At 39.5% G+C, this 24,327-nt stretch overlaps 2 protein-coding genes across 2 annotated transcripts; both read right to left on the reverse strand.

Moving 5' to 3' along the window:
- Positions 1-1,804: 1,804 nt before the first annotated feature.
- On the reverse strand, positions 1,805-6,781 carry LOC149979489 (sialic acid-binding Ig-like lectin 13). The gene is made up of 3 exons (XM_090189322.1): positions 6,425-6,781; positions 2,248-2,634; positions 1,805-2,121 (listed from the first exon to the last, which is right to left on the reverse strand). The coding sequence occupies exons 1-3, from the start codon at positions 6,471-6,473 to the stop codon at positions 1,805-1,807; spliced, it is 753 nt and encodes a 250-aa protein (XP_090045448.1). The 5' UTR covers positions 6,474-6,781.
- Positions 6,782-13,955: 7,174 nt separating this feature from the next.
- On the reverse strand, positions 13,956-18,055 carry LOC110535232 (myelin-associated glycoprotein). The gene is made up of 7 exons (XM_036934780.2): positions 17,899-18,055; positions 17,231-17,617; positions 16,795-17,100; positions 16,393-16,659; positions 15,552-15,663; positions 15,381-15,438; positions 13,956-15,037 (listed from the first exon to the last, which is right to left on the reverse strand). Exons 1-7 carry the CDS (start codon positions 17,945-17,947, stop codon positions 14,765-14,767), a joined length of 1,452 nt encoding a protein of 483 aa, XP_036790675.2. The 5' UTR covers positions 17,948-18,055; the 3' UTR covers positions 13,956-14,764.
- Positions 18,056-24,327: the final 6,272 nt, after the last annotated feature.

Consider the following 24,327-nt stretch of genomic DNA (forward strand, 5'->3'; position numbering starts at 1 on the left):
CCTCTTTTATTGACTTGTGCTTAAAGACCATCTAGGTTGTTAAGTGGTGGTTACTGGTTCCCTCTACCGACCGTGGCCTGGTTAGAGCACACTGTCCCAACCGGGGAGTTCTGTGGAGAGAACACAGAGAAAGGATCAGTTGTCAGGACCGACACTTCAGAAGAATAATGACTTCATAGTTACAGTTGGTTACACAACACAGAATTCATTCAATTCTTCCTGAAACACACATTCTAGATGGGTTTTAAAAGGTAATTCTACCATTCCCACCAGTCCCTATGAACGGTCTGTCATGTCAAACCCACTGGGGAGTCTAGATGTTCTCCTCCTCCTGGAAGACAATAATAAAGGTATATTGACATTCATTTAGGTTTTCAAAAACAAAAGCACAATCAGCATGATAAATATGTAAAAATTGAGGCTGGGAATATCTTTTTACCATGCAGAGAATACGATCAGGCTGAAAAGGAAAATCAACCCCAAGGTTTTTCCTACAATCTCAAAAACCTTTGGGTTAACAGGCTCTTCATGCCCTGTAAATAAAACACACATTATAGCCATCTGTTCCAAAAAGAGGAAACATTTTGCACATTGTCTAATATTACAAATTATACACATACTGTAGATGTACAGATGTAAGATCTTAATTTAGCCAGTATTGTTGCAGTGAAATAATCCTGCAGTAAAAGGATCTGAACGTTTCCTCTGTAATGTTGTTCCATTGGTGGTGAGTCTATTAGCTGGACAAAATAAGGCTGCATGATAAGTGCAATACTATTAATATAACCACGTTTTAGTGCAGGATTTGGTGAATATATGCAAATCACAAAGCTTATCTGTGTTTCCCACAATGCAATAAACTTCTAAGCAACAATATAGTGATCAAATTAAGATCCTAAAACCGTATCATACCTAGATACATACAGCAGGTGTCACGTTCTGACCATAGTTCTTGTGTGTTTTCCTTGTTTTAGTGTTGGTCAGGACGTGAGCTGGGTGGGCATTCTATGTTGTGTCTAGTTTGTCTATTTCTACGTTTGGCCTGATATGGTTCTCAATCAGAGGCAGGTGTTAGTCATTGTCTCTGATTGGGAGCCATATTTAGGTAGCCTGTTTTGTGTTGGGATTTGTGGATGATTATCTCCTGTCTCTGTGTTCTCTGCAACAGATAGGACTGTTTTCGGTTTTGCCACGTTTATTGTTTTGTAGTGTGTTCATGTTGAGTTTCTGTCATTAAATAACCATGGACACTAATCACACTGCACTTTGGTCCTCTCCTTTCCAGGAAGAAAGCTGTTACAGCAGGTGTGTAGAAGTACCTCTTCTACATCCACGCATTTGAAGGGGTGTCCACATACTTTTGAATATATATTGTATATCTAACCTACGATTGTGCCCTACGTGCCCATTTTACCTTTTATAGCCAGCTGCACTTCATTCGACTTCCCACAGCCGTGACTATTTCTTGCTTCACAGTAGTACAGTCCTCCATCACCAGCAGTCACATTGAGGGTGTAGCTCTGTCCAGATGCTACCTGTATTTGTTTTTCTCCACAGATCTGGAACCAGGTGAAGGTTGTCACAGGAGGGTTGGCTGTACTGCTGCAGGTCAGATTAACACAGCTGCCCACTAATACTGGATCAGCTGGACTGATGGAGGCTGAGGTGTCCTTAGGAGAGACTGAGGGAGAGGGGTTCATTTAGAATGTATCTGGATATGGTATATTGAATAGTCTCATCAAAACCACTCTTACAATCATCAGTGAAAACATGATAGAATTATCTATTCTTCAGGAACCGGTGACTAAATCTTACATGAAACGTTAAGCACCATGTTCTGTTCAGCTCTCTTGTTGCTTGTCCCTACGGGGTAGACTGCAGTACAAGTGATGTTCTTCTCATGATGAAGGTATGACGGAGTGAAGGTCACCGTGGAGAGAACTGATTTAGTTTGGTCTGGATTCTCCTGCAGTTGGTTCTCAGTTGTGAACTGTGTTGGGAGAGTCCATGTCAGCTCAGGGGGGTGTTCGGGACAGGGAGCAACAGCAGAGCAGTTCAAACTGACAGGGGTCCCTTCCTTCACCTCACCTGAGAAAGTAAGGACGGGACTGGAAGGCAAATCTGTAATACATTGTAGATAAATATATTTTACACTAACAGTTAAACTGTCCACTTGTTCTACTCTTATCTTTGATGCAAGGAATCTAAACTGTGAAAAATAGTTTAAACAGTTAAATTGTCTCTTACCACTGACAACTATATTAACAGACTTATCAGGATCTGTTCCACGGAATGGTTGACTCTCAATCCTGAAGAAGTATATATCAGTGTAATTGGTGGTTGCATTGAAGAAGACTGTGGTGCAGTTCTTCTGGGACATGTTTCCAGTTATCTTCCCTTGATATCTGTTGACCGTCTCACTACTGTTAAATATCACTCTGTCCGGACGCCCACCAAAGTTTGAGTTTTCTTTAATCCACACTCCAGAGGTTAGTATTGTGCTGTTAAATGTATAGTAATGTATGTCAGGAATATCAAATGAACATGGGATTTGCACACAGGAGCCAGTCAGTACATCCAGTCTATCTGGCATTGTGACGATCAAATTTCGTTGACCAAAACAGGCCAAAACACCTGCAACATAAAGGACAACATCAGGGAGGTTCTGATGTATTATCAGTTCAGTCCAATGATGTGTATTAACCCTAGATGACTAACAGGGGCCTCTGTTTGGAGGCAACTGCACAGCCATCTTGTTACTCCTCCAGTGTAAAACATGTTGGAAGCTATAGAAATGCATTTATTAATGTCTATATTCGTTTTAGACTAGTATATTCTATTACAGACACCTTAATGCAGACTTTTAAATTATATTTTGTGACCTGCAACACTTCCTTCAGTAGAGTGACCCTACCGTTTCTCCATCCAATGATTAAATCTTGAAACTCACTAAATTGGTATTATCCAATAGCTGCTTCATCTTTGAGTCAGAGTTTTTCCTTTTTTCCTTTGCCCCCAACTATATGTGGAACAATTTGAGGAAACACTCACAAAACAGACACACACTCCCTACTTTCTAAAATCCTCTCATGGAAGAGATACATAGATGATGTCTTTGTGCTCTGGGAAGGAAGTCAGCAGGAACTAAATGAATTCCAAACTCTGCTAAGCGAGAGCTCTGAATATCTCAAATTCAACCCAGGATGGCTTAGTGAGATCTGACCTGCCCCATGAGCCCACTCAGACAGTCTTGACACACAATCCAAATTGGAAATACCAATGTGACTCATGCTCACAGTGCAATAGCACTACAAAAACATCATTCTTCAGACACCCACATACAGGTGGAAACATCCCTGTTAGGGGTATCATCTCTTGCAAGATAAAGGGAGTAATCTGTCTCATCACATGTTCATGTGGAAAAGCCTACGTAGGACAACCGAAAAGACAATTAAAACAATGCATAGCTGACCACTGTAACGTGTGTCGTCGTCTGATGAGGAGGAATCGGACCAAAGAGCAGTGTGGTAAGAGTTCATGACCTTTATTTAACTGAACACTGACACAAAAAGACCAAACTGAAACAGTCCTGTCAGGTGCAGAAAACACTAAACAGAAAACAACTACCCACAAAACATAGGTGGGAAAAAGCTACCTAAGTATGGTTCCCAATCAGAGACAACGATAGTCAGCTGTCCCTGATTGAGAACCATACCCGGCCAAAACAAAGAAATACAAAACATAGAGAAAGGAACATAGAATGCCCACCCAAATCACACCCTGACAAAACCAAAATAGAGACATAAAAAGCTCTCTAAGGTCAGTGCGTGACAACCACCGCAGCTAAATCAGGTGTAATAACACTGACTATCCAGTAGCAGCTCACTTTGTTGAAGCTAACCATCCCATCTCCTCACTCAAAAACACACACATATACACACACATTGAGCATGTTGGCCTACCAAGGAGAGGAGGTATATAAAACATTGACCCATTCTACTGTCTTAATATTGACTTTGATCCCTGGACCTTCTTATGAACAATTAGTTTTATGAAGTCTTTTAAATAAATGTATTCTTTCTACAGTTTATCAGCGTACAACCAATATGTTCCCCCTGTTGATGATGCTTATTGTGCATTATTGATGAACAAGTCTTATAAATGGATCTATTCTTCCTACAGTTTATCAGCGTACAACCAATATGTTCCCCCTGTTGATGATGCTTATTGTGCATTATTGATGAACCAAAAGATTACATGTAACAACATTTTATGAAATTGGAAACAATTAAATACATGTGAAATTAAATTAAACAATAATGTATGTTGATGCTAATCTTATACTAATGTTAATGATAACAATAGGCTAATATAGTCAATATGCTGTAAACTATTGTCTTTTAACAGTTTCACTCAATTCACTCTAATTAACCTCATAATTGTGACACAACCCTTATGATTGTTATTGGTTGCACTAATTGCACTGTTTGTCTACATAACCTGGTTCAAGCATTCATGACTTTACCCTGAAGAAGGAACAGTGATACCGGAACGTTGGTGTTTTATCCAATAAATGACTGGGAGTTTATATATATATATAGAGTGTTCAACTCTCTTTGTTTTTATAGCTTACAGTGTATTCACCGTTAGTCAGCACCTCTACACTAAGTCATTTTCTCTGGGTGTGCTCCAGATCATACTTTTTATATCACCTGAACATAACAAATAAAAAAATAAACATGTGAAGATATTAAAGTGTTTTATTTATAGAGTACTAACTTTACTGTCCCTTCTACAACAAAATACTGAAATGCATGTAATATAGTCCTTGAAACATTTGATTTAAATACTGTATAATTCCATTAATTATCATGGAGGACTGCTTCTTCTGGGGAGTACCATATATAGAGACCGTTGGATTTAAAGTCTCTCGTTGGCCGTTACATAGAATCAGCGATCCAGAGTTTATACCATCACTGTTACAGTCTCTCCCAATAATAATAGTTGTGGAAGGATCACCAGAGGGCAGGCTGGGCTCACGGATAGTAGCCCAACAAGGCATGTTGAGACAAGGTAACCAGAGGTAATTAAGCACAGCTGATGGTCATAATGACATATTCTCTTTCCCCTATAAGAGAGAGGATGGAACCAGCAGGGAGAGGAGAGACAAACCCTCTGTGTAGAATGGCTACCAAGAGAAGGGAGCTAGCCAAAGAAGAGCCATTAAGACAGTGACAAATCTGTGATTGTTGTTAAAGTTTAAAGATAATTGTCTTGTGTTCCTGTGTCATCTAAAGAAGAAGATGTATGTTGTCCCTTGGGAGATTCTCATTGATTGTGTTGAAGTGTTGTCAGAAATCTCTCAATAGAGAACTGCGTTCAACCAAGAAAACCTACTCCTGACTTGTTTATTCCACCTTTCTGTTTTAGAGTGACACCAAATGACTTGGTCCGCTCACATAATATTAACTTATTTCTATGTACAGGTGATTTTTCAATTGGTCGGTATGTTGTCAAGGAGTGGTGATAGGGACAGTGGTGGAAGCTATACTGTTAACTGCACACTGATGTCGGTTTCACATGAACATACAGGGACATGAATAAGTATTTCCCCCTTTATGGTTCTCTATTTTTGCTTCAACCAATCTTCAACCAAAACCTAATATTAGATAAAGGGAACTTGAGTTTATAAACTTCTTTTATAGTTATTTATTTTCTTTCATTAACAAAGTTATGCAACACCCAATACCCCTGTGTGAAAAAGTATTTGCCCCCTTACTCTCAATAACTGGTTGTGCCACCATTCCAAAACACACAATCAAGTATACATGAAAAGGGATTAAAAGCAACTAATTTAAAGTTTTGGAAGGGCCTACTCAATGTCCAGACCTAATCCCAAATGAGACATTGTGACAGTTCATGCTTGAAAACCCACAAATATCACTGAGTTAAATCAGTTCTGCACGGGAGAGTGGGACAACATTCCTCCACAGCAACATGAGAGACTGATCAACAACTACAGGAAATGTATAGTTGGTTTTCATTTCAGCTGAAGGAGGCACAACCAGTTATTTAGTATAAGGGAGCAATTACTTTTCACACAGGGGCATTGGGTGTTGCATAACTTTGTTTAAGAAATAAATGAAATAAGTATGTAATTGTTGTGTTATTTGTTCACTCAGTTTCCATTTATCTAATATCATCTTGTTATTGAATATCTGATAATGTTCAGTATCAAAAATATGCAAAAACTTTTTCACAGCAGTTTAAATCCAGACTATTAAATACACTAATCAGGAATTAACTGTACACTTTTCTACACAATTAAAAAGCTGGAATATAGCACATCCCATAAAATATAATGACTTGTGGTTATTCCTTTATGTCTGATTCATAACTAGTTGTTGTTGTGTGGAAGACTCACCTGATATAAAGAGGCCAATGAGAAAAAACATGTTCTCAGGACAAGTCATGTGAGAACTCACACACCACTGATCACCTGAAACAGTACAAACATACACTTCCTGGTGGAGTAACTTAACTCACACAACACATTAAACCATCCCCATATCAAATACACAATGTCCTTCAGTTGTAAAGCTAATACATGAACAAACAGCAGTACATTAGAACATATTGAATCTCATTACTCAGAATTAATCTCCTTTCATTTATTTTGAACATTAAAATGAACAGAAAATATAGTGAAGAAGTCGATACTTGCCTTAGACGGTAACGTAAACTGTCTACAGCAGAAACTGTTACACACATAGTGAGGTCTGACTAACTAAAGTGATGAAATTCATGTGGCAAATCTCTCATCTCAACTGTGACGTACTTCCTAATATGTGTATGAGAAACCATTTTAAAGGAATACTACTGTATTTAATGTCCCTTTCTCGGGGTAGGACAGGTCAGCAGCATTTTGAAACGGGCCCCTGAATCACTAAGTCTGCCCCCAATAAATTGCTAAAATAAACTTTTGGGAGCAAAACCATCTCCCTCTCCCATATCTCCTGTATCTCCCGTATCTCCTGTATCTCCCGTATCTCCCGTATCTCCCGTATCCCCCTCTCCCGTATCTCACAGGCTTAAATGGGAATATCTGTGGGATTTAAAAAATATAGTAAAATTATGAACCAAAATCCACGATTAATTTATTCAAATATAAAAAAGAAAAGTTTAATTTGAGTTCGATACAAAACATATGGTTGTCACATTATGTTTCAATATGAAAAACTTTAAAATAATAAATAATAATAACTCTAACAGCTCAGATGCAAAAATCTGTCTTCATCAGGGTATAATCACAAACACTCGTTTATATAGTGTCAAAAGACACAGGTGTCTGTAATCATGGCCAAGAGTGGCCTAATATCATTGGATAATTATCAAATATTAAAAGGTCATACAAAGAACAGCATACAAACAACAAATGGATAGCATACGATCATAGATTCATTTGACTACACAAGCTTACAAACAATTATAATGGTAAAGTCATAATAATCACAAGAATGGCTTCAGATCAAAGTCTATGTTGAGACCGAAGGGCGCAAGGGTCTTTAAGTTAAAGATCCAGGCAGCCTCTCGTTTTAACAATAAATTATCAAGGTCACCCCCTCTCATAGGGAGGGTGACATGTTCGATGCCAATATAACACAGAGACGAAATCGAGTGTCCTTCCTGCAAGAAGTGGGCCGCAACTGGGTAAGTCAAGATTTACACCTAATGGTGCTACGATGCTCTGAGATACGTACTTTTAATTCGCGCTTTGTTTTACCCACATCATTTTTACCACAAGGACAAGTTATAAGATAAATAACTGCCTTAGTGGAGCACGTAATAACACCTTTGATTGGGATCGATTTCCATGTTTGTGGGTGTTTGAAGGATCTACGTTTATGCAAGTGCCATTGCATTGAGCACAGCCATTACATTTGTAATTTCAATCCAGTAGGGGCGCTAATAGACGTTGTTCTGCAATATCTTGGGGTGGTAAATCAGAGTGTACCAATTGGTCTCTGAGATTTCTGCCCCACGAGAATACGACCAAGGGAAGGTCCGAAAACACATTACCGAGACTATCATTGGATTTTAGAATGTGCCAATGTTTGTGAACAATTCCCTTCATTTGTTCAGAACACTTTGAATAGCAGATAGTTAGAACACAAGAATGCATCTTTTTGCGGGACTGACCTTGAAAACTGTCATGTTTTGTTTTGAATTTTCTCCATGGCAATATTAATCTGATCATTTTTGTAGCCCCTCTCCTTGAACTTTCTTTGCGTCTCAGCCATATTTCTGTCGAAATCTAATTGTTTTTTGCAAATTCTTTTGATTCGACAGAATTGGCTGTAGGGCAAACTATTTTTCAAGGGAAGTGGGTGACAACTATCAGCTCTCAACAAACTGTTACGATCAGTAGGCTTCCTGTAAAGATCAGTGTATAGAACATTATCTTCACACAAGAGCAGAAGATCAAGGAAACTGATTTGACGTGTATCAGATTGCATAGTAAATCTCAAATGATCAGAACAGGAGTTAAGAAAAGCATGGAATGCCTGGAGCTGTTTTGCATCACCCCTCCATAGAACAAAAATATCATCAATATACCGTTTCCAAATAATAATGTTAGGCAAGAAAACATTTTTGAAAAGATTGAAAATAGACTGTTTCTCCATGTAACCCACATACAAATTAGCATAGTTAGGAGCCATGGGGGATCTCATAGCAGTACCCTTCGTCTGAATAAAGAAATAATTTAGAAAAATGAAATAGTTATGTGTGAGTACTATTTCAGCCAATGTTATAATGCATGCACTGGAAGGTAGTTCATTAGGGTCACGTTGCAGAAGAAAATGTTCCAGAGCTTCAATACCGCCCTCGTGTGGAATATTTGTGTATAATGACTCAACATCAAAAGTAACTAACAAGGTATTCTCATGGAGAGGATCAAGAGATTCAATGATAGAGATCATACTGCTGGTGTCCTTTACAAAGGAGGGGAGCTGTTCTGCGAGTGGTCTAATAAAAAAGTCAACAGAAGTAGATAGAGGGGCCGTTACTGCATCAATGCCCACTACAATAGGGGACGTTACTGCATCAATGCCCGCTACAATAGGGCGCCCTGGAGGTTTTGTAACATTCTTGTGTAATTTCGGCAAAGTATAGAAAGTGGCAATTTTAGGGTGTTGAATAGCCAAAAAAGTTATGTTCTTTTTTGGTTATCTGACCAGACCTTAAATACCAATCTAAGACAGTAAAGATAGTATTCTGAAATTGGGAAGTAGGGTCACTTCTGAGTTTCTTGTAAAAGGTGTTGTCAAGCAGCTGTCTATGACATGTACATAAACTGTCCTATCCATGAGTACAACCAACCCGCCCTTATCAGCAGGACGAATAAGGACTGACTTGTCGGTTTGTAAGTCAAGCAAAGCTTGTTCTTCATCCTCAGGTAAATTATTGGGAAAGATTGGGACCCCTGTTTATTCTTAAGGAGATGTCCAACATCTTTTTGCACAAGTCTGCAATATGTCTCGATAGTGATTGCGATTGGCTGGAGGTATAAAATAACTCTTGCTTCTAAAAGGAGTCGGAATATGTGCAGGAGAGCAACCTGCTGGTTCAATAGAAGTGTCAGAATTAGGGGAGCTAAAGTATTCCCTAAAACGGATGTTTCTAAAAAACTTAAACAGGTCTACCTTAACATCAAAATTGTTGCACTGGGTTGTAGGCACAGAAGATAACCCTTTATTAAGCAAAGAGACATGGGCAGGGCTCAATATCTTGCTTGATAAATTAAAGACACTCAGTCTCGTGGGTTCTAGGACCGTGTGAACGGTCTCCTCTGCCTCTGATAGTCGTTTCTTCTTGCCCCGTTGGGTGCGTCATCTCGTCGATGAGCGTGCCTGCGGCCTCCTCCGCCCTTCTGTCCGTCCAGTCTCTGGTTGAATAAAAAACTACCACTGGAAGCCAATGAGGCGCTGGTTGTAGAGCGTTGACCAGACGGGGGTGGATAGAAGTAAGCGGCATCCCTCCTGCGTCTGCCATGGAGAGAGGGAGCAGGACCTCCCTTGTCAGGGTTTCTCCAGAAGTAGACTTTATCCTCGGCCTTGTCTTTTTTGTATTGGTTGAATTTCTTGATTTTATGTTCCTTTATTTCTGAAGACAACTTGTCCTGGTGCGCTTGGTTAGTTTTCATGAGTTCATTTGAATATGTCATCATCATTAACAGCTATTTGTAGAGCTGTGCGTTTGTCTTTAATCGTGTTATCCATTTCAATAAAATCCTTCTTCAACTGGTCAACAATTAATGACATTAAACATGAACAGGAAAAACAGACATGAAAAACAGACTTGGTATGAAACAGAGTAACTGTAATTGTATCTGAGTGATTCTCACACACCACTCAACTTCTCCTACACCAACTTCCTCTTTGAAGTCTATTTGCAAAGAGGAGCCTGGTGGGCTGGATGCCACAGAGACACTCTTTTCACTCCACTTTGATACGGAATTGACTTTTTCGTAGCAGTTTATGAGAATTTATGTAGCAGGTTAAGAAAATGATCTTAGCATGTTAAGAGCCTGAGGTTAAGGTCAGGTTAAATAGTCAGGTTTAGGGAAAATGCTCTCCTAACCAGGGTTGGATGAGGATATTTGGGACCCTGAGCTTACTTTCCTTCATTTTAACACGTTCTGCCATGGTGCAGAGAAAATTATTATTTATATTGTTGCTGTTTTATAGCACCTCATGCTTGTGTTCACATTTTGCCATGAGGCTGATATAAAAGGTTGCCGTTTTAACGCTACAATCAGATGACCTCATTTGGGACCCTGAGCTTACTTTTCTGCTATTCAACACATTTTGCCATGGTGCAGAGAGGAACATTTGCAATTTGATAATGCTATTCTACACATTTTGCAATGAGGCTGAGACAAAATTTGCCATTTTAAAGCTAATTCCCTGATATTCAACACATTTTGCCATGAGGTCGATAGGAAAGGTTTCAGTTTTAAAGCTAATTTCCTGTAATTCTACATGTGCTATCATATGCTATCTGGGGCCGTTCGGTAATCTGTCCCTGCTCCTAATCTGCTACCAAAATAATTTCTTATTGAAGTGTTGTGAAAAGAGTGTGCCCCATGTGCAACAGGAGAGAGCCAGCGACCTGCAGGGCATGGGCGGCAGGGTAGACATGGGCCCTCTCTTCGACGGTCAAGTCTAGATGAGATAAAGCTTTTGTCAAGTTGAAGTTTTAGCATTTTAGCTAATCCTAACCCTTTTCCGTACTTTCATCTAATCATCATAACCTGATACGTTAATTATCCTAACCTGCTGCATAAATTCTGCTAAACTTGCTAGAAAACTACATTTTCACAAAAGCTGTATCCCTTCGAGACAAATCCAGCTTCGACCTGCCCAAGGCCTTCTGGGAGAAGGAAACCCAGGAGCTGAGGGCGTACGTGCTTCTACACCTGCATTGCTTGCTGTTTTGGGTTTTAGGCTGGGTTTCTGTACAGCACTTTGAGATATCAGCTGATGTACGAAGGGCTATATAAATAAATTTGATTTGATTTGATTTGATTTACCCAGCAGGTGGGGGGAGAGCTGAAGGCTCTGGAGGACAAGGTCAGGAATTGAGAGGTGGAGGGACCAGATGGTTCAGAGAGAGAAGAGAGAAAGTATTGACTATTGGACATTATACTACGCTGATGCTGCTATATGGTGGGAATGGGGATATGGGGGGACTGCCAAAAAAGGGACTAACAAGCTCTTTTCAGTTATGTGGAAACTGCTTTGCCTATATGTGGATAAAATGTTTGAAATTACAATGGAATGATGCAGTTTAGGCTGACACTCAGTATCAATGGATATGTGAGTTGGTATTAGGCCATATTTTTTTTATTTAACTCGGCAAGTCAGTTATGAACAAATTCTTATTTATAATGACGGCCTAGGAACAGTGGGTTACCTGCCTTGTTCGGAGGAGGAACTATACATTTTTACCTTGACAACATTTTGAATTTGATCTAGCAACCTTTACGATTACTGGCCCAACGCTCTAACCACTAGAAGACCTGCCACCCCAATAGAGCAGAACCAATGTCTAGCGGTATCTTAACAACATCTTGTATACAAGTATACATTGCCATCAGAAGGTATTCATACTCCATTATAACAAAGTGAAAATATGTTTTTAGAGATTTTCACAGATTTATGGAAAATTAAATACAAAAATATCTGATTCATATAAGTAGTCAAACCCCTGAATCAATACATGTTAGAATCACCTTTGGCAGTGATTATAGCTTTGAGTCTTTTTGGGAAAGCCTCTCAGAGCTCACTTGTTATATCCACTTCAATCTTTGTAGATGAAGGGGAGGAGACAGGTTCAACATGGATGTTTAAGCCTTGAGACAATAGAGACATGGATTGTGTATGTGTGACATTCAGAAGGTGAATAGGCAAGACGAAAGATTTAAGTTTCTTTGAATGGGGTATGGTAGTAGGTGTCAGGGGCACCGATTTCAAGAACTTCAACACTGCTGGGTTTTTCACTTTTAACAGTTTCCGGTGTGCATCAAGAATGGTCCTCCACCCAAAAGACATCCAGCCAACTTGACACTGTGGGAAGCATTGGAGTCAACATGGGTCAGATTCCCTGAGGAATGCTTTAGACACCTTGTAAAGTCAATTCCCTGATGAATTAAGGCTGTTCTGAAGGCATTACGATGGTGAAACGTAATAATAGGAAGCTGTTCCTAATGTTTGGTGTACTCAGTGCCTTCAGAAAGTATTCATACCTCTTGATTTATTCCACATTTTGTTGTGTTAAAGACAGAATAAAAATCATCCATTTACACAAAATAACCCATAATAGTAAAGTGAAAATATGTTTTTAGAAATGTTTGCAGATTTATTGAAAATAAAATAGAGAAATATCTCATTTACATAAGTATTCACACCCCTGTGTCAATGTATGTTACAGCTGTGAGTCTTTCAGGGAAACTCTCTATGAGCTTTGCACACCTGGATTGTACAATATTTCCACCTTATTCTTTTTAAAAACTCATCAAGATCTAACAAGTTGGTTGTTGATCATTGCTAGACAGTCATTTTCAAGTCTTACCATAGATTTCCAAGACGATTAAAACTGTATCTAGGCATCTTAGGAACATTCAACGTTGTCATAGTAATCATCTATGCTGTCAGTTTGGCATTGTGTTTAAGGTTTTTGTCCTGCTGGAAGGTGAATTTGTCTCCCAGTGCCTTTTGAAAGGTAGACTGAACCACTTTTTCCTCTTGCATTTGCCTGTGCTTGGCTCTAGTACATTTATATTTATCCTAAAACACTTGATGACAAGCATACCCATAACATGGTGCAGCCACGCTTGAAAGTATAAAGAGTGGTACTCAGTGATATGTTGTGTTGGATTTGCCCCAAAAATAACACTTGTGAATTTCTTAGCCATTTTTTTGTTGCAATTTCACTTTAGTACCTTATTGCAAACCAAATGCATGCTTTGGAATATTTTTATTCTGTACGTGTTTCCTTCTTTCACTCTTTCATTTATGTTAGTATTGTGGAGTAAGTACAGTGTTGTTGATCCATCCTCAATTTTATCCTATCACAGCCATTAAACTATGTAACTGTTTTTCACCATTGGCATTATGGTGAAATCCCTGAGTGTTTTTTTTCCTCTCCAGAGTTATGAAAGCCGACTGTACCTTGATAATGACTGGGTGTCTTGATAGATTTTTTTATTTTTACCCATCTACCAACAGGTGCCCTTCTTTGCGAGAAATTTCAGCTTTTCATATCTTTTAATGTAGAAAAACAGAACTCCACATTTTGGGGTATTCTGTGTAGGCCAGTGACACAACAACTGAATGTAATCTATTTAAATGAGATATGTAAAATGTTGGACCAATGACACCAAAAGATTTCATGGAAATTGAATGTAATGGGCTTTATTACAGTGCAATTAATAAACAACCTTAAATTCACCCTCAATTGTTTCTTTGATTTAACACTCAACATAAACACTGACAGAATAACTTCTAAATAGATATGAACTGAAAATAGATATGATTGTTATTCTGGTAACTGCACAAAAGACGAAGATAAACAGTGACTAGTAGACGTTAACACCATTCTGCCATCATGTAGACTTACTTCACCAACTTCCTGTCTTGTATCAGACCACTGTCTTTCTAACTAACTGTGTCTTCTGTCCTCAGTCATCATTTCCTTTATATGGTCTTAATATGCCTTCAGTGAGCTAGTTGAACTCAGCAGTTCCTCTATACTGGAACCCATTAAAAAGATGCTCTGTGAACTCAACACTCAAAATAAATGGTCTAAAATAAAGAGTAGCCTGCATCATCGGGCGGCAGGGTAGCCTAGTGGTTAGAGCGTTGGACTAGTAACCGGAAGGTTGCGAGTTCAAACCCCCGAGCTGACAAGGTACAAATCTGTCGTTCTGCCCCTGAACAGGCAGTTAACCCACTGTTCCCAGGCCGTCATTGAAAATAAGAATTTGTTCTTAACTGACTTGCCTGGTTAAATAAAGGTAAAATAAATAAATAAAAAATATCAACACTATAGTAACAGTTAAACACTTTTCATCCCATCAAATTCTAAACTATGCAGATAATTAAAGAGCACACCATTATAAGTGTAACAAAAGTACCAATAGAAACAGATACACAATGACAATACTGTACATAAAAACACTTAATACCCATTGGAAAAATAATTAACAAGCACTTATTTTATTGACTTGTGCATAAAGCCCATCTAGGTTGTTAAGTGGTGGTAACTGGGCCCTACTACCGGTCACGTTGACTTCAGCGTACTCACTCTCCTGTCCCTGGACCCTGTCCTGGGCTGCAGCTGGGATCTCTTTGGTCTGTAGTTTGGAGAAGTCTATGTCACCGTAGTGAATCTCTTCAGGCTGGTCTTCTGCAGGTTCCTCTGGTTCCTCTCCAGCTGTGGCCTGGTTAGTACACACTGTCCCAACCGGGGAGTTCTGTGGAGAGAACACAGAGAGAGGAACAGGTGTAAAGCTCTAAGCTCAGTAATGTGTAAAACTCTAAGGTCAGCAGGTTACACAACACATACTGAGGGGATGTCAATGAAAATGTCAATTCAACTGACAGGTGTAAAGACAGTAAACACTGTCAAAGTCCAACAGCCATTCTGTTATCATTCCATGTCATTACAGGATGTGGCATTGTTTTCGATGTGGTCATCTCCCCCTAAACTTGCTCTGAAATTATGTTAACCTCATGGCTTTAAATAGTTTCAGCATTAATTCAGTACTTCCTTAGATACACTTTGTTGGTGGTTTTAAAGTTGAGCCTTATTCCCACCTGTCCCTGTGGACTGTCTGTCCTTTCAAGTCCATCGTGGAGCCTCGAGTTTCTCCTCCTGGAAGACATTTAGAAAGGTATTCTGAATGCACTGAGAGGGTTTCCATATGCAAAAGCACAAACACAGCAGAAATAAAATTGTTTTGCGTTGATGCCAGGAATAGTTCTTACCATACAAAAAGACTGATCAGGCTGATAAGCAAAATGGCCCCCAGAGTTCCTGCTGCAACCCCAGAAACCAGGAACCAGAAACCAACCCCTGAGGTTTTTGACTCTTCTTGCCCTGAAAATACAGCACATATTATGGTCAATTCTCACAAAAAGATCTCTCAAGTACACTACATGACCAAAAGTATGTGGACACCTGCTCGTCAAACATCTCATTCCAAAATCATGGGCATTAATATGGAATATAGAATGTCAATGTATGCTGTAGCGTTAAGAATTCCCTTCACTGGAACTAAGGGGCCCAGCCCAAACCATGAAAAACAGCCCCAGACCATTATTCCTCATCCACCAAACTTTACAGTTGGCACTATGCATTGGGGCAGGTAGTGTTCTCCTGGAATCCGTCAAAACCCAGATTCGTACGCCGGACTGCCAGATGGTGAATCGTATATTCAACACGCCAGAGAACGGATTTCCACTTCTCCAGAGTCCAATGGCAGTGAGCTTAACACCACTGCAGCTGATTCTTGGCACTGCACATAGTGATCTTAGGCTTGCGTGCGGCTGTTCAGCCATGGAAACCCATTTCATGAAGCCCTCAACAAACAGTTCTTGTGCTGCCGTTGCTTCCAAAGGCAGTTTGGAACTCGGTAGTGAATGTTGCCATCCTACTGCCAATGTTTGTCTACAGAGATTGCATAGCTGTGTGCTCGATTTTAAACACATGTCAGCAAAACATCTGAGGATTTAATAGCTGAATCCACGCATTTGAAGGGGTGTCCACATACTTTTGAATATATATTGTATATCTAACCTACGATTGTGCACTACGTGCCCATTTTACCTTTTATAGCCAGCTGCACTTCATTCGACTTCCCACAGCCGTGACTATTTCTTCCTTCACAGTAGTACAGTCCTCTATCACCAGCAGTCACATTGAGGAAGTAACTCTGTCCAGATGCAACCTGTGTTGTTTTACCCCCACTGATCTGGAACCAGGTGAAATTAGTCACAGGAGGGTTGGCTGTACTGCTGCAGGTCAGATTAACACAGCTGCCCACTGATACTGAATCAGCTGGACTGATGGAGGCCAATGTGTCCTTAGGAGAGACTGGGGGAGAGGGGTTCATTTAGAATGTATCTGGATATGGTATATTGAATAGTCTCATCAAAACCACTCTCTTACAATCATCAGTGAAACATGATAGAATGATCTATTCTACAGGAACCGGTTACTAAATCTTACATGAAACGTTAAGCATCATGTTATGTTCAGCTCTCTTGTTGCTTGTCCCTACTGGGTAGACTGAGGTACAAGTGATGTTCTTCTCATGATGAAGGTATGACGGAGTGAAGGTCACCGTGGAGAGAACTGAATTGGTTCGGTCTGGATTCTCCTGCAGTTGGTTCTCAGGTGTGAACTGTGTTGGGAGAGTCCATGTCAGCTCAGGGGGGTGTTCAGGACAGGGAGCGACAGCAGAGCAGTTCAAGCTTACAGGGGTCCCTTCCTTCACCTCACCTGAGACAGTAATGATGGGACTGGAAGGCAAATCTGTAATACATTGTAGATAAATATATTTTACACTAACAGTTAAACTGTCCACTTGTTCAACTCTTATCTTTGATGCAAGGAATCTAAACTGGAAAAAAATGGTTGGTTTTAAAGATAAATTGTCTCTTACCACTGACAACTATATTAACAGACTCATCAGGATCTGTTGCAAGGTATGGTTGACTCTCAATCCTGAAGAAGTATATATCAGAGTAACTGGTGGTTACATTGAAGAAGACTGTGGTGCAGTTCTTCTGGGACATGTTTCCAGTTATCTCCCCTTGATATCTGTTGACCGTCTTACTACTGTTAAATATCACATTGTCCAGACGCCCACCAAAGTTTGAGTTTTCTTTAATCCACACTCCAGAGGTTAGTATTGTGCTGTTATATTCATTCTTTTTTTGTTCAGGAACATCAAATGAACATGGGATTTGCACACAGGAGCCCGTCAGTACATCCAGTCTATCTGGCATTGTGGTGATCAAATCTCTTCGACCAAAGCAGGCCAGAACACCTGCAACATAAAGGACAACATCAGGGAGGTAATATGATCTTTTCAGTACAGTCACTCTCTCTGCAGCAAAAAATATGAACTAATTTCAATGTACAGGTGATTCCTGATGTCACGACTCCATGCCCTAAACTGGATCATGAACATATCTGGAGCACAATGTTTGAATCCAGACTATTAAACTCTGCTTTTCTATACATTGAGACAGATGGGAATACAGCTCATAGTATGAAACATCATCCCTTGTACTTTCATAACTAGTTGTCGTTGTGTGTAAGACTCACCTGATATAAAGAGGACAATGAGAAAAAACATGTTCTCAGGACAAGCCATGTGAGAACTCACACACTACTGATCACCTGAAACAGTACAAACATACACACATTTAGTAACTCAACACACTGCCCCTCCTTACCTTCAGGCTCAAACCCAACACCCGAGCACTCCATTCTCCCACCCCTACAGGAGGGCAGCTCCCGCTCAGGCTGTCCAAGCTCTTTTCTGTCCTGGCACCCCAATGCTGGAACCAGCTTCCCCCTGAAGCTACCTGCCCATCTTGCGAAAACATCAGAAACCCTGCCCTTCAGGGCATTTTAAATAATCCCACAGCACCCCCCCCCCCCCCTCCCCCCTTTCACAGCCTGACCTCAAAAGGCCATTTGTGAACTAACATCCGCACTTGACACCCCCCTCCCCCACACACACACACTAGCACTGACTTTGCTGATACCTGCTTGAGTGTACTTACTATGAATGTAATGCGGTTGTCTCACCTGACTATCATAAGATGAATGCACCAACTGTATGTCGTTCTGGATAAGAGTGTCTCTGCTAAATTACTCAAATGTATTACATTGAACCTTAATGCGTACAGTGCATTCGGAAATGATTCAGACCTCTTGACTTTTCTCCCCTCGTTGTTATGTTGTTTAAAATGGATGAAATTGTTGTCGCCCTTCAATCTACACACAATACCCCATAATAACAAAAACAATTTTTTAGAAATGATTTGTCATTATGAAGTATTGTGTGTGGATTGATAAGGAAAAATGATTTTATGCATTTTACAATAAGACTAAAGTAACAAAATGTGGAAAAAGGAAAGGGGTCTGAATACTTTCTGAATGCAGTGTATGGCTTTCAGTTGTGAAGCTATAACATGAACCAACAACAGCAGCATTTCAAATCATTACCAGTCATAACAGTTCAGTGAGTCTTAACATTAAATTGAAAAGATAGTGAAGAAGTCGACACTTGCCTTACGATCTTGAAAAGCGATCACAGAAAAGAAGATGATATCACACCCATAGTGAGTTCTGACAAACTGAAGTGTTACAATTCAAGTTGGACAATGGCATGTGATGTACTTCCTATTCCTTATAAGTGAACAAAATTATTTGCATTTTCAAAAGCAAGAAGTATAATTTTCTACTAATTATATACAGTCAAAAGTTTAGACACACCTACTCAAGGGTTCTCTCTTTTACTATTGTCTACATTGTAGAATAGTGAAAACATCAAAATGATGAAATAACACATATGGAATCATGTAGTAACCAAAAGTGTTAAACAAATCAAAATATATGTTATATTTGAGATTCTTCAAATTAGCCACCCTTTGCCTTGATGACAGCCTTGCATACTCTTGGTATTCTCTCAACCAGCTTCATGAGGTAGTCACCTGGAATGAATTTCAATTAACAGGTGTGCCTTGTTAAAAGTTAATTTGTGGAATTTCTTTCCTTCTTAATGCGTTTCAGCCAATCTGTTGTGTTGTGACAAGGTAGGGATGGTATACAGAAGATGGTCTTTCACCAAATAGGGCTAAGCCCATCATTTTATTTTCTTCCAATTTTAAATTGAACCTTTATTTAACTTGGCAAGTCAGTTAAGAACAAACTATTATTTACAATGACTGCCTACCCCGGCCAAAGCTGGGCCAATTGTGCGCCGCCATATGAGACTCCCAATCACGGCCGGACGTAAAACAGCCTGGAATCAAACCAGGGACTGTAGTGACGCCTCTTGCACTGAGATGCATTTATTATTATTTCTTGCTTCACAGAAGTACAGTCCTCCATCAACAGTCACATTGAGGGTGTAACTCTGTCCAGATGCTACCTGTATTGGTTTATTACCACAGATCTGGAACCAGATGAAGGTTGTCACAGGAGGGTTGGCTGTACTGCTGCAGGTCAGATTAACACAGCTGCCCACTAATACTGGATCAGCTGGACTGATGGAGGCCGAGGTGTCCTTAGGAGAGACTGAGGGAGAGGGGTTAATTTAGAATGTATCTGGATATGGTATATTGAATAGTCTCATCAAAACCACTCTATTACAATCATCAGTGAAAACATGATAGAATGATCTATTCTTCAGGAACCGGTTACTAAATCTTACATGAAACGTTAAGCATCATGTTATGTTCAGCTGTCTTGTTGCTTGTCCCTACTGGGTAGACTGCAGTACAAGTGATGTTCTTCTCATGATGAAGGTATGATGGAGTGAAGATCACCGTGGAGAGAACTGATTTGGTTTGGTCTGAATTCTCCTGCAGTTGGTTCTCAGTTGTGAACTGTGTTGGGAGAGTCCATGTCAGCTCAGGGGGGTGTTCGGGACAGGGAGTGACAGCAGAGCAGTTCAAACTGACAGGGGTCCCTTCCTTCACCTCACTGAGACAGTAATGATGGGACTGGAAGGCAAATCTGTAATACATTGTAGATAAATATATTTTACACTAACAGTTAAACTGTCCACACTGACAAATCTCGTTGACCAAAGCGGGCCAAAACACCTGTAATATAAAGGACAACATCAGGGATGTTCTGATGTTTTTTCAATTCAGTCCAATGATATGTATTAACCCTAGATGACTGACAGGGGCCGCTGTTTGGAAGCCACTGCACAGCCATCTTGTTACTCCTCCTCCAGTGTAAAACAGGTGTTGGAAGATATAGAAACGCATTTATTAATGTCTATATTAGTTTTAGACTAGTATATTCTATTACAGACACCTTAATGCAGACTTTTAAATTATATTTTGTGACCTGCAACACTTCCTTCAGTAGAGAGACCCTACCGTTTCTCCAGCCAATGATTGCATCTTGTAACTCATTAAAATGGTATTATCCAATAGCTGCTTCATCTTTGAGTCAGAGTTTTTCCTTTTTCCTATTTTCCTTTGCCCCCAACTATGAGAAACTATGTGGAACAATTTGAGGAACCACTCACAAAACAGACACCCCCTACTTTCTAAAATCCTCAATACCCTCCTATGTGCGGATAGTATGCATCCCCTTCCCCTCAGGAATGGTCTACCATACAGCCAGTTATGCAGGGTTAAACAAATATGTGTCCAATAGTCAGACTTTGACAGCAATGCTTAGAAAATGAAAAATAAATTTAAATTCAGAGGCTACATGGAAAAAATTATTGATGCTGCAACGATGAAAATATCTCAAAAACCACGAGAAGAATTGCTAAAAACTAAAACAAAGAATAAAAACAAATCTTTTGCACTAAGTACACCAAGTGTTCAGAGAAAATGAAAGCAATCCTGAAGAAGCACTGGCATATTCTGCAGTCAGACTATAGAATGGCAAACCTCTTCAAGGACCCCCCACTGGTGGTCTATAAGTGTGGTCGCAATATTGAGGATAGTTTAGTGAATCTGACCTGCCCCCTGAACCCACTCAGACACTCTTGACACACAATCCAAATTGGAAATACCAATGTGGCTCATGCTCACAGTGCAATAGCACTACGCAAACATCCTTCTTCAGACACCCACATACAGGTGGAAACATCCCTGTTAGGAGTATCATCTCTTGCAAGATAAAGGGAGTAATCTATCTCATCACATGTTCATGTGGAAAAGCCTACGTAGGACAACCGAAAAGACAATTAAAACAATGCATAGCTGACCACTGTCACGTGTGTCGTCAAAGATATTAAAGTATTTTATTTATAGAGTACTAACTTTACTGTCCCTTCTACAACAAAATACTGAAATACATGTAATATAGTCCATGAAACATTTGATTTAAATACTGTAGAATTCCATTAATTATCATGGAGGACTGCTTATTCTGGGGAGTACCATATATAGAGACCGGTGGTTTCATAGTCTCTCATTGGCCGTTACATAGAATCAGCGATCCAGGGTTTATACACATCATTGGTACAGTTTCTCCCAATAACATTAATATGAATTTATTTCTATGTACAGGTGATTTTTCAATTGGTTGGTGTGTTGTCAAGGAGTGAGGTGACGTGTGGTTGTGAGCAGATGACCACTATTTTGAGCCCGGTATGGTGACAGGGACAGTGGTGGAAGGTATACTGTTAACCAAACACTGATGTCGGTTTCACATGAACATACAATGACATGAAAAGGTTTTCCCCCTTTCTGGTTCTCTATTTTGCTTCTTTTTTTACTGAATGTTATCAGATCTTCATCCAAAACCTAATATTAGATAAAGGGAACTTGAGTTTACAAATAACAAAAAAAACAGTTATAGTTATTTAATATATTTCATTAACAAAGTTATGCAACACCCACGCCCCTGTGTGAAAAAGTAATTCCCACATTATACTCAATAACTGGTTATGTCACCATTCCAAAACACACAATCAGGAATACATTAAAATGTATTTAATGTACCAAATGTAAACTTTTGGAATGGCCTAGTCAAAGTCCAGACCTAATCCCAAATGAGATACTGTGACAGGACTTGAAACGATGCTTGAAAACCCACAAATGTCACTGAGTTAAATCAGTTCTGCAGGGGAAAGTGGGCCAAAATTCCTCCACAGCAACGTGAGAGACTGATCAACAACTACAGGAAGCATTTGGTTGGAGTCATTTCAGCTGAAGGAGGCACAACCAGTTATTGAGTGTAAGGGGGCAATTACTTTTTCAAACAGGGACATGGGTGTTGCATAACGTTGTTTAAGAAATGAATGAAATAAGTATGTAAATGTTGTGTTATTTGTTCACTCAGTTTCCATTTATCTAATATCAGCTTTGATTGAATTATCTGATAACATTCAGTATCAAAAATATGCAAAATACATTTTCACAGGACTGTTTGAATCCAGACTATTAAAATACACTAATCAGGAAGGAACTGTACACTTTTCTACACAATTAAAAAGCCAGTATATCACACATCCCATAAAATATCATGACTTGTGGTTATTCCTTTATGATTCATAACTAATTGTTGTTGAGTGGAAGACTAAACTGACATAAAGAGGCCAATGAGAAAAAATATGTTCTCAGGACAAGCCATGTGAGAACTCACACACTACTGATCACCTGAAACAGGTCAACATTCACTTCCTGGTAGAGTAGGTCACGTGACACATACTGTATCACATTGAAACTTTAGTCCATAATCACATAGGTTCTTCAGTTGTGAAGCTAATACATGAACTAACAGCCGCACATTAAACATTTTGAATCTCATTACTAAAATATAAAGATAAGATGTGAAGTTGTTGACACTTGCCTTACAACAGTAAGAAGAAATTCATGTGGCACATCTCACATCTCAGCAGTGACGTACTTCCTAATAAGTGTATTTGTATAATAGGATGTTGAATAGTCTATGTGATGGGTGTCAACATCAGTTGTGAAAACATGGTATGCTAATTTAAGCATTTAGAACATTGTAATTTTCTATTGAACCTTCTACTCCAGAACAATTAGTCTCAGTTACTTGAAACATTGCAGAGTTGGCCTGATCCATGTTTCACCAGTTTCAAATGAAATGGACCCCAGCTGCCCACTGACTGATTCTACACACAAAGTGTGTGTTAGCCACTGACTCAACAGCATTATATGGCCTATACATTTCATTACTGCCAGAAATGAAACACTTATATACAAGATATTTTTCATTGTGGGATAATAATATTCATTGCAGTTAATGTATGTGTGGTGGGTAAATAACCCTTTTAGGGGAAGGGGACCCCTTTACAGCATTTTGTTACAGGCCCCCAAGTAGTCAAGTCCGCCCTTGATACAACAATGGAAACGTGCTGCAATATAACCATCTGCCTCTCCTCTTTCTCACAGGCTTGAATGGGATTTTTTTTTTTATGTAGCTAAATCATAAACCAAAATCCATCCAACTTGATAAGTTAAATTTGAGTTCAGTAAAAGATACCCGGTTCTGACATTATCTTTCAGCATGAAAAACAGACGTTTGTCTGAAACAGAGTAACTGTAATTGTAGCTGATGGATTATCACACACTTCCACATTTCTCCTGCACCCACTTCCTCTTTCATTACATCACTTCTATCTGCCAAGAAGAGCATGGTGGGCTGGGAGCCACAGGAGGGAGCCATCAACCTTCAGGGCAAGGTGTACCTCCCCGACGGTCATGTCTAGATGGGATACAGCTTTTGTCAAATTGAGGTTCTTAAGTTGATTTTATGTTTTAGTTTAGCTAACCCTAACCCTTTTTCTTACCTTAATCTAATTATCCTAACCTGCTACGTTAATTCTCCCAACCTGCTGCACAAGTTCTCCTACATTTGCTAGGAAAAGTTCATTTTGACAAAAAGCTGTATCCCTTCTACACAAAACCCTCTTGGACCTGCCCAAGGCCTTCTGGGAGAAGGAGACCCAGGAGCTGAGGACGAACTTTACCCAGCAGTGCAATTAATGAACAACCTCAAATGCATTCTCATTTGTGTCTC

The sequence above is a fragment of the Oncorhynchus mykiss genome, chromosome 11, assembly GCF_057628025.1.
Source record: "Oncorhynchus mykiss isolate SJ-2025 chromosome 11, ASM5762802v1, whole genome shotgun sequence".
Lineage (NCBI taxonomy): Eukaryota > Metazoa > Chordata > Actinopteri > Salmoniformes > Salmonidae > Oncorhynchus > Oncorhynchus mykiss.

What these genes read in the sequence shown, in the direction of transcription:
- LOC149979489 (XM_090189322.1), bottom strand. Translation starts at nt 6,473, where the DNA reads ATGACTTGTCCTGAGAACATGTTTTTTCTCATTGGCCTCTTTATATCA. An exon ending in CATTGGCCTCTTTATATCAG is followed by an intron (nt 2,635 to 6,424) that starts GTGAGTCTTCCA and finishes TTTATGTTGCAG; the next exon opens with GTGTTTTGGCCTGTTTTGGT. An exon ending in TGTTAATATAGTTGTCAGTG is followed by an intron (nt 2,122 to 2,247) that starts GTAAGAGACAAT and finishes AATGTATTACAG; the next exon opens with ATTTGCCTTCCAGTCCCGTC.
- LOC110535232 (XM_036934780.2), bottom strand. Translation starts at nt 17,947, where the DNA reads ATGGCTTGTCCTGAGAACATGTTTTTTCTCATTGTCCTCTTTATATCA. An exon ending in AGTGCAGCTGGCTATAAAAG is followed by an intron (nt 15,664 to 16,392) that starts GTAAAATGGGCA and finishes CTGTATTTTCAG; the next exon opens with GGCAAGAAGAGTCAAAAACC. An exon ending in CAGACAGTCCACAGGGACAG is followed by an intron (nt 15,038 to 15,380) that starts GTGGGAATAAGG and finishes TTCTCTCCACAG; the next exon opens with AACTCCCCGGTTGGGACAGT.